General features: G+C 47.1%; 1 protein-coding gene across 4 annotated transcripts in view; it reads left to right on the top strand.

Annotated features, from left to right (window-relative positions):
* Positions 1-12633, top strand: part of REEP1 (receptor accessory protein 1) — a 305129-nt gene that overhangs the window by 153261 nt on the left and 139235 nt on the right. For all 4 annotated transcript variants that reach the window (XM_078678665.1, XM_078678667.1, XM_078678666.1 and 1 more), the window contains exon 3: positions 8819-8895. In XM_078678665.1, the coding sequence (XP_078534791.1) occupies positions 8819-8895 (77 nt within the window). The remainder of the gene's footprint in view (positions 1-8818; positions 8896-12633) is intronic.

Below are 12633 nucleotides of genomic sequence, written 5' to 3'. Positions count from 1 at the left end.
AGTATCCCAGGACCGGTTTTGGGGTTTCACCCCTCATCATCCAGGATAGCTTGATTCCAGTGGCATGGAGAGCACGGGACCCACGTCTGGGCATACCCTTCCCACTCAGGCTGACAAAAGCAAAAACAACAGTTGATGGACAGAATTCAGAACAATGTTATACATTCACCCCAGTACAGAGATCTGGATTTCACCAAGGCTCATTGTCACCTTTGAATAAATCACATTTCCTGCTGTCTAATCTACTGCAATGGTTTTCAATCGAGAGAGGATATGTTTAAAAAGGCAAGACAACAACTACACTTGCACTCCAAGAAAGCATTCCTTTTGATTTAAGGTGCAGACAGGTCACCAGGTTAATCCTATTTTTGAAACGTTATTTAAATTACTAAATTGACTACTGTATACCACTCATGTATAATGCGAACTGAATCTACGCACTTTACATGTGTGCTACTCGTGGGACGCCAGAGCCACAGTGGATGTACAATTTGAATGGCTAGTTCTACAGAATTAGTTTATCTCCTCCATGTTTTTTGTCATCCTGTTGACATCACAATTTTTAATAGAATGAACTGAATTACTATTTCTAGCCAGCACTCTTAAAAGGCAGTATCTTGTAGCAATTCCATCTGCCCATGGGGACCTGCAGAGGCTTTGCTTTTAGGTACTCTTGTATTTACCCATGCCTAAGTCTGGAATCTTACCTACTGGCACCCATCTTTAATTGTTGATTTAAAATGTCATTCCCTTTTTCTCCAGTACAATATCTTTTAACATAATACAAAGCTATGTCTTGGCATGCCACCTTTATGTCAATGTGAGGTGAAACATATTAACTGGCAGTGCACTGTACATTGCTTGTTTGGTGATATGTGCACTTGTGCAGTGAGCCTGGGAGAAGGCAAGTCTCCCCTCCCTCTCCTCAATGCCTGACACTGTGCCAGGTGATGTTTTACCAACCATAAATAGCTTTTAACCAATTAGGCAGCTATATACCCGGCAAAGGCCACAACTACGAATCTACTACATGCATTTATATTGTTTGTTATTTCTGGTTCGGGATAACTTTTGAGAGCTTTTAGATTTTTGAATTAACTTCGAAATTTGAAAACAGAATTGAATGATCTAATTTACAACAGATGATTTTTATTGAGCTTCTGAATAATTTAGGCAAAATCACGTGACCTCCTGTGGGAGCCGCCTGCTTTGCTTTATTCCAACCTCATAAGTGAGTTTGGTGGTCAGAGGGATGCAGGGAGTATCCTAGATCTTTGTCAAGAAATGGGCAGTGCTCATACCTCTCTCTTTGTCTACTGTGTCTTTCCCCTCACTCTCTGGGCCTGCTAGCTGTGGGTGGGGTTGTGCCTGGTTTCTCTTGGAAGACATGCAATATCTTTGTATTGGCTGTTGTAAAGATACTGGTGGCAGGTGATGTTTTGCTGTCTGAGAGAGAAAGAGAGAGAGAGAGACCTTTGCCATCATATGGGCGTTGGACTACATCACACTGTAGTAAAATAGTTATGGGGAAAACTAGGAACAGCTGGGCTTTGTGTCAAGAGGTATCCTGAAATAACATTCTAGCCTAACTCATTATATGCGGTGCTAAACCCGCACTCTCTTATACAACCCTGAGTAACAGAAGAGGAAAATTCCTCTTTTCTTCCCAGAAGAAGAGAGCTGGGCTGACATTTGCTGATGCCGCACTCGACTAATGAATAGGGGCCAGGCCTGGATATGTTATTATGGCTGAATGACTCCCATGTCATGTGAAGACTGGTCTATCTTGATATATCAAAGATGGGACCCATAGCCAGACCTGTTATCTGAAGATTCCCACGTGTGAGATCAGACTGCTGGAGGAATAGGATTGTGCCACTGTCCGCCACTGCTGAGCCATACGCTGCAGCACGGGAAAGTTGTCCGTCACCTGGTTAGGAGGTGAAGCTACAGATAGGATTCTAAGACCCATCTTTGGTATGAGCTTATTTGAAATTCTGGAGGATTTCCTGAATGCCCACGTGGTACCCTAAAGGAGAGGCTACACTCTTTTGTGTCAAGAAGGCAGAGACAGAGGGAATCCTTCTAGTAGAGACCCCAGGGGGGTAGGGAAGTGTGACACTCCAGCACACAAACACTCACCAGATAATGATGGGGGAGCAGTGTCAATCATGTCTACAGAACCCCTTTGATTTCTTGTTTGCTTTGACCAATTTCACACATTTGTTTCTGATTTGTAATGTGAAACATGTTCATACTGGTTATCAGGCTAACCAAGAATTGTTTTCCAAGATGAAACACTACAAAAGCTATCACAGGATCAATAATTTACATAAGAAAGAATAAACAATCCGGGCACCTTTTTGTTGACAAACAGAAAAAGTCTTGTATTTTCTTTTTCTCTTACAGCAATGATATTTTAGGGATTCGGGGCAAAGGATAGTTTACAGAAGTTCCATTGAGATGAAAAAGACGGTTGTGTACACTTTCTACACCCCTAGGGCACTTCTCTGTTACAGATGGGTGTGGATACACTTGGGAACACAGACAGTAACGTGAAGAAAGGGTCTTTTTAGTCCCGTCATATCATTTTGGAGCTGGCACTATTGGACTGTGTCCCCCATCTCTGGATTGTTCCTCAGTCAATCAGAGTACTTGTAGAGCGTGCTACTTACCCTTGAGGGTCTAAAGGTGCTGAGGGGAGGAGGGTGCTGCTACTGCTCGAAGAGCCAGGTCTTCAGGAGTCTTCTGAAGGCGAGTAGGTCTTGGGTCTGCCGTAGGTGGGTAGGGAGGGTGTTCCAGGTCTTGGCGGCGAGGTAGGAGAAGGATCTGCCGCCAGAGGTTGTTCGTTGGATGCTGGGGACAGTGGCGAGGGTGAGGCTGGCGGAGTGGAGCTGGCGCGTGGGGGTGTAGAAGCTGAGTCTGCTGTTCAGGTAGGCTGGTCCGGCATTGTGGAGTGCTTTGTGTGCATGGGTGAGGAGCTTGAAGGTGATCCTCTTGTCGACGGGGAGCCAGTGTAGGTCTCTCAGTGGGGGGGTGATTCGGTCGGGGTCCACTTGTAGATCCTGCAGAGCATGCGGAGGGTGTTGTAGCAGGAGGAGGAGACGGCGTTGACCTGCTTGGCCATGGAGAGGGAGGAGTCGAGGATGAATCCTAGGTTGCGTGCATGGTCGGTGGGTGTTGGGTTCTGTTCCCAGTGTGGTCGGCCACCAGGAGTCGTCCCAGGTTGAGGGGGTGGGTCCGAGGATGAGTACCTCTGTCTTGTCCGAGTTCAGCTTCAGACTGCTGTTCCTCATCCAGGCGGCGACGGCCTTCATTACCTCGTGCAGGTTGGTTTTGGCAGTGTGTGTGTCCTTGGTAAGGGAGAGGATGAGCTGGGTGTCGTCGGCGTAGGAGATGATGTTGAGGTTGTGCTGGCGGGCCACTTGTGTGAGGGGGCCATGGAGATGTTGAATAGCGTCGGGCTGAGGGATGAGCCCTGGGGACGCCGCAGATGATGCTGGTGGCTTCGGATTGGAAGCGTGGGAGACGGACGCTCTGGGTTCTGCTGGAGAGGAAGGACGTGGTCCAGTCAAGGGCCTTCTCTTGGATACCAGCTTCTAGGAGGCGTGTCTTTAGAGTGTGATGGCAGACAGTGTTGAAGGCGGCTGACAGGTCCAAGAGGATGAGGGCTGATGTTTCGCCGTTGTCTAGTTGGCGCCTGATGTCGTATGTGGCGGTGATGAGGGCTGTCTCAGTGCTGTGGTTTCGTCTGAATCCGGACTGGGACGGGTCCAAGATGTTGTTGTCTTCCAGGTGGCGGGCCAATTGCCTGTTGACGATTTTCTCGATGACCTTTGCCAGGAACGGGAGCAGGGAGATGGGCCGGAAGTTCTTGAGGTCCTTGGGGTCCGCCTTGGGCTTCTTGAGGAGGGAGTTGATTTCGGCTTGCTTCCAGCTTTCCGGGAATGTCGCTGTTTCGAAGGAGATGTTGATGACCTTCCGTAGTTGGGTGTGATGGCTGAGTGGATGGAGTTCATGACCTTGCGTGTCTCGTCGTTGTTGATGTTGGACCAGGAAGTCAGGCGGATGGCGCTGGTGGTGTTCGCAGGGGAGGTGGAGTCTGGCGTAGTCGGGGCCGTTGTGGTGTTGAAGCTGTCGTGGATGTCAGCGATCTTGCGTTGGAAGAAGATGGCCAGTGAGTCGCACAGTTCTTGTGAGGGCGGGATGTCGATGGTGTTGGAGCTGGGGTTGGAGGGTTCCTTTACGATGCTGAAGAGCTCTTTGCTGTCGTGTGTGTTGTTATCCAAGCGGTCTTTGAAGGAGGATCTCTTGGCTAATCTGATGAGGTGGTGATGTCTGCAGGTGGCATCCTTGTGGGCTGTGAGGTTGTCCGGTGTGCGTTCGTGGAGCCATATTTTCTCCAGTTTCCGGCATGTGCGTTTGGAGGTCTGGAGCTCGTTGGGGAACCAAGTGGCTCTCTTGCTGGCGTGGCTGTTGGAGGGTTTCTTGAGCGGGGCGAGGGTGTTGGCACAGTCGTCGATCCACTGTCTGAGGTTGCGGGCTGCTGCGTCTGGTTTGGTAGGGTCGGTGGGTGGGTTCTGGTCGAGGGTGGTGATCAGCCGGTCTTCGGTGACTTTGCTCCAGCAGCGGTGAGGCAGCTGTTGGGTGCGGTGGTTGGTTTCTTGAAGGTGAAATGAATGCAGCGGTGGTCGGTCCAGTGGAGTTCGGTGGTGTGGTCGAAGGCAACGTGGGTGCCTGTGGAGAAGACAGGGTCCAGCGTGTGGCCGGTGACGTGGGTGGGTGCGGTGACGAGTTGTTTGAGGCCGAGGTTGTCGATCAGGGTGACGGAGTTGGCGTCGTTGTTGTTCTCGAGGTGGAAGTTCAGGTCCCCGAGGACGATGTAGTCCATGGAGGCGAGTGCGTGGGTGCTGGTGAGGTCGGCGATGGAGTCACTGAATTGAGCCCGAGATCCGGGGGGTCTGTAGAAGAGCGTTCCTCTGAGGGTGGTGTTGGGGTCGGTGTGGATCCGGAAGTGCAGGTGTTCGGCGGTGTGGAGGGTGACGTCTGCGTGGGTGGCGACCTTGAGGGTGGACTTGTGGTCGATGGATATTCCCCCTCCGGGTTCCGTTGGCGGGATCCCTGCGGGTGATCTTGTAGCCGTCCGGGATGGCAATGGCGATGTCGGGTGCCAAGGAGTCGTTCCACCAGGTCTTGGTCAGGAAGGCCACGTCTGGGGCGGAGGTGTCGAGCAGATCCCAGAGCTCGACGGCGTGTTTGCGTACGGAGCGAGTGTTGAGTAGTATGCAGCGGAGGTGGTTGGGTCCAGTCCTTGGGGGTTTGGTGGTTCTGTCGCAGGTGAAGCTGCAGGTGTGGCAGGAGAAAGGTCCGTGGGTCCGTTTTGGGGTGGCCTGGAAGCAGGTGTGGTTTCGGCCGGCGTTGAGTGCGTGGAGGCTCCTGGTGTCGTAGTGGAGTCTGATGTCGTGGCGTTTGCGGGGTCCAGGGGTTCTGGCGCTGGGTGCGGTCCAGGCGCGGATGGGCGCAGACGGGCTTGCCTTAGGCGCGGCTTCGGCGCGCTAGCGGCACAGCCGCGCAGCTGCCGCCAATTAGAGGGGAGCTGGGAGGGAGGAGCAGCTGGAAGGCGGGAGGCAGGGGATGGCGAATGGGCACGGGGGGTGGGGCCGCAGGGGCAGCAGCGGCGGGAGGTGAGCATTGGGCACGAGGGGCGGGGGAAAAATCAGGGGCAGCGAGGGGGACAGAAGGCAAGAAAACAAGCACAATCAGGGGGCGGAAGGCAAGAAAAACGAGCACAATCAGGAAACAGAGGCAAGAAAAACTAGCACAATCAGGGGGGCAGAGGCAAGAAAAACGAGCACAATCAGGGGGCACAGGCAGAAAAACTATAACAATCGGGAGCAGAGGCAAGAAAAAACGAGCACAATCAGTGAACAGAGGCAAGAAAAAACTAGCACAACCAGGGAACAGAGGCAGGAAAAAACTACCACAATCAGGGGGCAGAGGCAGGAAAAACTAGCACAATGAGGGGCAGAGGCAAGAAAACGAGCACAACCAGGGGGGCAGAGGCAAGAACACGAGCACAATCAGGGAACAGAAGGCAAGGTCAGGACACACAGGCGGAGCTGTGTGGTGGGGGAGTGACCTACCAGCGAGGTCAAGGGTCGCTCAGTCACCGATTCGATGGATGACAAGGGTCTATATAGACTCAGCATCTGTTAAAGGCTAGTACTAAAGAGTAGCAACAGATCACAACCAAGTGCAATAAAAAAAATTTTTTTTATAAATAAATAAATATGTTAAAAAGGAAGTATTTTTATTAGCTAAACTTTCTACAAGCTGAAAATGATACTGCTCCTTACACATTATCGAGATATGTTTGGAGTTGGTTAGTATATTATTTCCTTGCAACTAATCCTGCATGTGTTCAAATAAATCTTACTCCAAATTTCTTCTTCAGTGCCAAGAGGAGGATTTGGCCTATTATACAAAAATAATTTTCTTCTCCCCTTCTTGTGGATGGAGAACGTAGCCACTTTCCTCCAAGATGTGGGGCCAGTAACACTAGCATAGAATTAGTCAATGCACGTGGTAGTAGGAGACACATATCAATGGCTTAGCTTGGTACACGTCCAGCAGATTAATATCTGGGCCTAGAGCCTTGATATATTTGTGGGCTCTAGTGGCCTTAAATACTCCAGAAACAGAAGGATAGTAGAGTTGAACCCGAATCCTGGCCAGAATCCGATATGTGTTACTCACTAGATTAACCCATTTGTTGCATGACCTGATCACCATTGTAGTGTAAGCGTGCAAAGTAATCATTTCAAGAGTCAGTACTGAAATGATTTTCACCAGCTCTAGTACCTCTGATTCCCCATGCAATAAATATGCGACTGTTCCTAAGCCCCGAGTTTGGGTGTTAGTAGGTTATCATAGAAAGCTTCAATGGTGATCAGCTAAAAAATGTGTTGCTTTTACAGAAAAGGTTGGTTGAACTTCAGAATCCACTTTTCGGTGGTAGAATGTTGCATGTATTTAGGAAGTAGTAGTTACCAGCAGTCCTGGATCTTATCATTTAGAAAACCAGATGGGAATCTCGAAGTGCCCTCTTCCTCGCAATTGTCTTTGACCACAATAATGCTAATGCTGTTGTAACAAACTAGGAAACAGAAAACATCAAGGGGTCACATGTAGGCAGCCTTTTACGCTCCATTTGCTTTCATCAGAAAGCAAATTTTCTTGAAGGGCTCTTATGGGATCCATTCAGTAGAATTTTAAGGATTTCATGTGTTTACGTATATATTATGTTAGGTGAATGTGACTTATGCTGGGATACCCTTGCACGATCAAAACAGTTCCGAGTGTGGAGTAACAGGACAAATCAGTTAAGAAGAGACCCAAATCCTAAACACAGGTAATCATTGTTTATCCCTTGAAAAGCCAGGTTTTAAGACGCTTTCCAAATTGTAATAGGCTCCGAGTAAGCTGCAGTTTCAGAGGACGGCCGCCAGATGTGTAAATGAGTGGCTGTCCATTCTAGCCCGATAAATCCGCCATGTAAAAATAGTTGCTAACTTGGCTGATCTAAGGATCCATTGGGTATAATACACTTGTAATACGGTGAACGGGAAATACGTCATGTTTGTGATGGAGTAACCCATCTGTCGAATTCTAAATCAGGACCTATGGTATTTCTTTAAAAAATGAATCTCCTATAAAACTTTGGCCGTCAGCTGATGGAATAATAAGCATGTTATTATCATACTGTTGATACACTTCTGTCTGATTCTAAGAACATACTAGTCGAGTGAACGCCAGCTCAACCGTCATATTAGCTCACATAGGTTATCATTGGCCCTAGACTGAAAAATATTGAGCGTCGTTTAGAGCGCTTTCACTGTTATTTGTGATTTATCGTTTATTCAGACACTAAACATGCCTCTTCCAATAATACCAGTCATAACCCGGGGAGGGGGGTTGGCCTAACGGCTAAGGCGCTCGACCTCGGACCTGGGGAACTCGGTTCGAGTCTCGGTAACGACGCCAAAAAACCCACTGTGATTCTGGGCAAATCACTTCATCTCCCCGTGCCTAAAAAAATGAAAGTGTGTCCTCATGTAACGTAACTGGTGCTATGTAAAGCGCTCTGATAACTGATTCGGTTCGGTTCTAGTTCGCGCTGTATAAAAAAAAAAAATAATAATTAAAAAAAAAAAAAAACTCTAAACCCCTTGTACGCTAATGATGTACAAACAATTATATTTTTAAGAAAACATTTTAAAAAAAACACAAGAAAGTGAGAGGAGAAATTGTTTCCTCCGTAGAACACTGAGCATGTTGTCTTGGCTTTGCTTCCTGTTTATTGAAAGGAAAAGGTTACTTACATGTAACAGGAATTTTGCAGCCTGTAGCTGTTACATACATACATGCTCTGCAGTGGTTGTCAAGGAGATATCCATTCACCAAATAGTTTTTGCAAGTATTGGTGCTGATGAGATATATGATTCCAAACTTGATCTGATGGCAGAAAACAAGACGGTGCCCATAATGCGTGGCATAGTGTGGTAAATCTCCCCATGAGCCTTAGCGGCCATGTCTAAGCCCCATAGGACTTTAACCATGTAAACATGAAGTGGTTCTGAATCAAACCTCTATTCTGTGCTTTACTGAAGGCATTTAAATCTAGAATAGATTTATACTGCCAGACCAAGTATGAGCAGGATCCCAGTTGTTGAAATGCTTTAACCATGTGTACGCGATCACCGGAGGTACTTGGTGCAAAGAATTGTTGGTTATATTCCTGTTTTCTTTCTTTCCGTAGGTAAAATGGATGATGTACTGGATTATATTTGCACTTTTTACAACAGTGGAAACATTCACAGACCTTTTCCTGTGTTGGTGAGTATTAAATGGCTAGCTGACATCAAGCAGGTGTATATACAGATATAAGAATAGTTTTTGGAGCCAGGGCTCACAGAGACAGCAATGCATTCATCTGTGAAGACATCAGCCTTCACTTGTAGATTTTGCCAGGCTAATTTTAGAAGCATCTTTCCACTGTGGCCGAGGAACAAACCTCTCAAGATGGGGAGTGACACTGGAGTAGCTCAGCGTAATAACATAATTGGAGAATCTACTTGCAAGCAATCTGAATTTCAGTATCTGCGAAGGGCAATAAGACAGTAAGAGAGGGACAGGTAGTTTAAGGAGTCCTTGAAACTCCTTTCTCGCTGAGAGTTATTTCTGGCAGGCACATGAGGCATGGCAAGCCTGCTCTCAGCAGACTTTGGCAGACCCATTCCTGTCACCGTAGCAGGATCAGAGCACCCTGATACAGTGTCGGTGGGTGACCGTCAAAAATGGTGGGCGACTGTTGTATATAGTTCATAAACATGATGCTAATCAACACATTACATTCATACATTCATGCATACAATCATTTATACAGCGTCATAAACAGAATACAAAAACACATACTAATAAAGAAACATTTAAAAATTATAAAAGAAAAGAAACTTGCCTTAGCTTCATACACAGAATACAAAAATACATACAAATAAAGGAACATTTACAAATTAAAAAAGAAAAGAAACTTAGCTTAGCCTGCAGAACGTCCAGTCCCCACTCCAGACTCCTCCGAGCATGAGGTCCCACAGGGCCATATCCAATCCAAACGTTGCTCCCATGCTGTTAAGCAGCACGAGTGAAGTGTCTGGATTGGCTGGAGCAGGCTGCCTCAGCACTCAGAAGAATACTGAAGGCCTGTGCCTGCTCTCCAACCCTACTGTCTATAAGACAGCCAGGTTGGAAAGTTTGAATTGCGCATGTCGGTCTGACCGCAGAAAGGTAGCCGGCCAAACCGACATGTACAATTCATACTGAAGGGGCCACTCGTCATTGCTGCCATTCAGCAGCAATGACGCACTGACCCCGCCCTGCCCTCTACGTTTGGCAGAAAGCTGGAAAAATAAAACGGCAATACAATCTTTATATTACCATTTTATTTTTCCAGCTTTATGCGCAGCAGTGTGGGGGGGGGGGGAGGGTGGCGCTTTTCTGCTCATACAGAGGAACCACTTAATCATTCAGCCTTCTAAGCTAGCCCATATAGTCTTTCTCCAAGCCTCCGTAACTAAATATTTCCGTGCGTCTAGACCACGTCGGCATCGCCCGTATTCTCCCATCTCTCAGCTCTGCTACATGCCATTTGCAACAATTCTCATATAGCCCAATGGCTACCACCACCCGCAACTCAACACAGTTCACTGCATTCTCATGCCACGACCCTAGGCTAGCTTATTCTTGTTTTACCTTTCTCTGCACCCTTTATGGATTGAGCCCCCTAGAAATACATCTAACCACTCGCTGGTAGCATAAGGGCGAAATAAAGTGTTCTGCTCTGTTCCTTCACTTTTCACAAACGTTTGTTGCACATTTATGTACTGCACATGCTCCTCCCATGCTTGTGGACTCTGTACTGTTACACTAAAATCTGTATGGAATGAAAACATTGATGTAGTCCAGACAAGACCACTCGTAGTGCACGTGAGCTTGTGCATGCGTTTTTCCATATACTGTAATTGTTGCAAGTGTGCACCCTTCTATAGATGACGTCATGCCCAATCACTCTGCATACCAGTCAAAGAACCTTCCTCAGCATACCTTCCCAAGGAGCTCCTTTATGTTCCTTTTACCAGTCACTTTAGCCTGTGCTATCTCCAGAGCCTGGAGATAGCACAGTAGGACCATTGCTTGGCCTATTATTTAATGTTTTTTGCAAAGCGTTGGAATATAGAACACCAAATTTGTTTTCCTTGCATAATTTATTTCTTGGCATAGGACTGCCTTTACTATTTTACTTTATAGCAGGCAAATAGAAAGCGCATTATTTTATTTCCTGATGTGAGGCAGAGGGTAGGCTTCAGGTTGCACTAGGTATCTGGGAATGGATTATGGTGCTACATCCTTCTGGTCACTTCATAAGGACATCTAGTGATGAGCTGAGGTACTGCACCGTTTTTGCTGACTTCAGAGGGACATCTAGTGATGAGCTGAGGTACTGCACCGTTTTTGCTGACTTCAGAGGGACATCTAGTGATGAGCTGAGGTACTGCACCGTTTTTGCTGACTTCAGAGGGACATCTAGTGATGAGGAGAGGAAATCTTTCTGCGAACTGCAGAGAGAGCTGGTATAACTTCCCGTGGGCCTGCCCACTGTGCTAGCTTCAGAGGGACCCACAGTAATGTTCTGTGTGTTCTGCCTCCTTTATAATGACTTGAGAAGGGCTTCGAGTCACTTCAAAGGGCCATTTAGTATTGCTCTAAGGTATAGAACCCTTTTGGACCTTTAGTAACGACCTGCATTACTGCACTTTTTTCTGATGACTTTTAAGCGATGTCTAGGTATAACATGAGGTACTGCACCATGTCCGCTTACTTCAAGAGGAGTGCATGCCTCTAGTATTGACCTGATGTCTAGTAATGACCTTTAGTGCTGTAAACTTGTGAAGTTGACAGAATGAGGAGGAAGGCGCAGAGAAAATCAATGTAGAGGAAAAACTTTTCTGCCTCAGGTGCACTGGAAGAGAATTCCATACAGACGGCCCTAGGAAGGAAAAGGACCGTCTGCCAATCCTTAACAATCTCGCTCTCGGCACTCTAGCCAACGCCAAATGTGAGGACCAGAGGCTCCTTGCAGGATTGTAAAAAAGAATGTGAGAAGCCCAATTGCATGGACCAATATTCTGGAGAGCATGAAAAATCTGCACCAGGTTTTAAACAGTATTGCCTTCCTTACTGGGAGCCAGTGCAAGGAAGAAAGTTGACTCGAGATCCTAGCTCTCTTTGGCAAATTCAATATAAGTCACGCCGCAGCATTTTGCACCACTTGAAGTTTGTGGGTGGCATATTCTGGAAGGCCAAGATACAAGGTGTTAGCATAATCCAGGCAAGACGTTGTCAGAGCCTGGATGACTGTTTTCCTGGCCGAAAAGGACAAAAAAAACTGAAACTGTTTCAGAACCCTTAAAATAGCAAAGCACATGCCAGTCACCACACTGATCTGAGGTTGGAAGGACAGGCACGTGTTAAACGTAAATCTCAAGTTCCTAGTTGTGTCCATGCAAGATACAGGCATAACAGAGCCATCTGGTCAGCATTTTAGAACAACCTGCTGAAATGAAATGGATATAAAACCGAAGGTATGATCTTAGGCAAAAGACATGATCATTGGAAGCCTAAGCACTGGCCGTCTGAATTGGGAGCTCGGCCCACGCCTGTGAATAGCATTAAGAATCTGGGCTTCATTGTGCATGAATCTCTGAATATGAAACAACAAGTAGCCTTGGTGTCATCTACCTGCTTTGCAGTCCTGAAATGGTTAAAGAAGATTCTATGGCTGATTCCCCTCCCAGCACAAAGAACTGTGATCCAGGCTCTTGTAATCTCAAGACTGGATTACGGTAAAGCCTTGTATCTGGGAGCTGATAAATCAACCATCCAGAGGCTGCAGTTGGTGCAAAACGCAGCAGCAAGGCTTTTTAATCGCCTACCTAAGTCTGCCTCTGTTTCAGGGATTCTAGGAGACTTACACTGGTTGACCGTGTCGAATCGGGTTAAGATCAGAGCTCTATGTTA

Source organism: Lissotriton helveticus, chromosome 2_2 (assembly GCF_964261635.1).
Source record: "Lissotriton helveticus chromosome 2_2, aLisHel1.1, whole genome shotgun sequence".
Classification (NCBI taxonomy): domain Eukaryota; kingdom Metazoa; phylum Chordata; class Amphibia; order Caudata; family Salamandridae; genus Lissotriton; species Lissotriton helveticus.
This window is presented reverse-complemented; position numbering and strand designations above follow the sequence as displayed.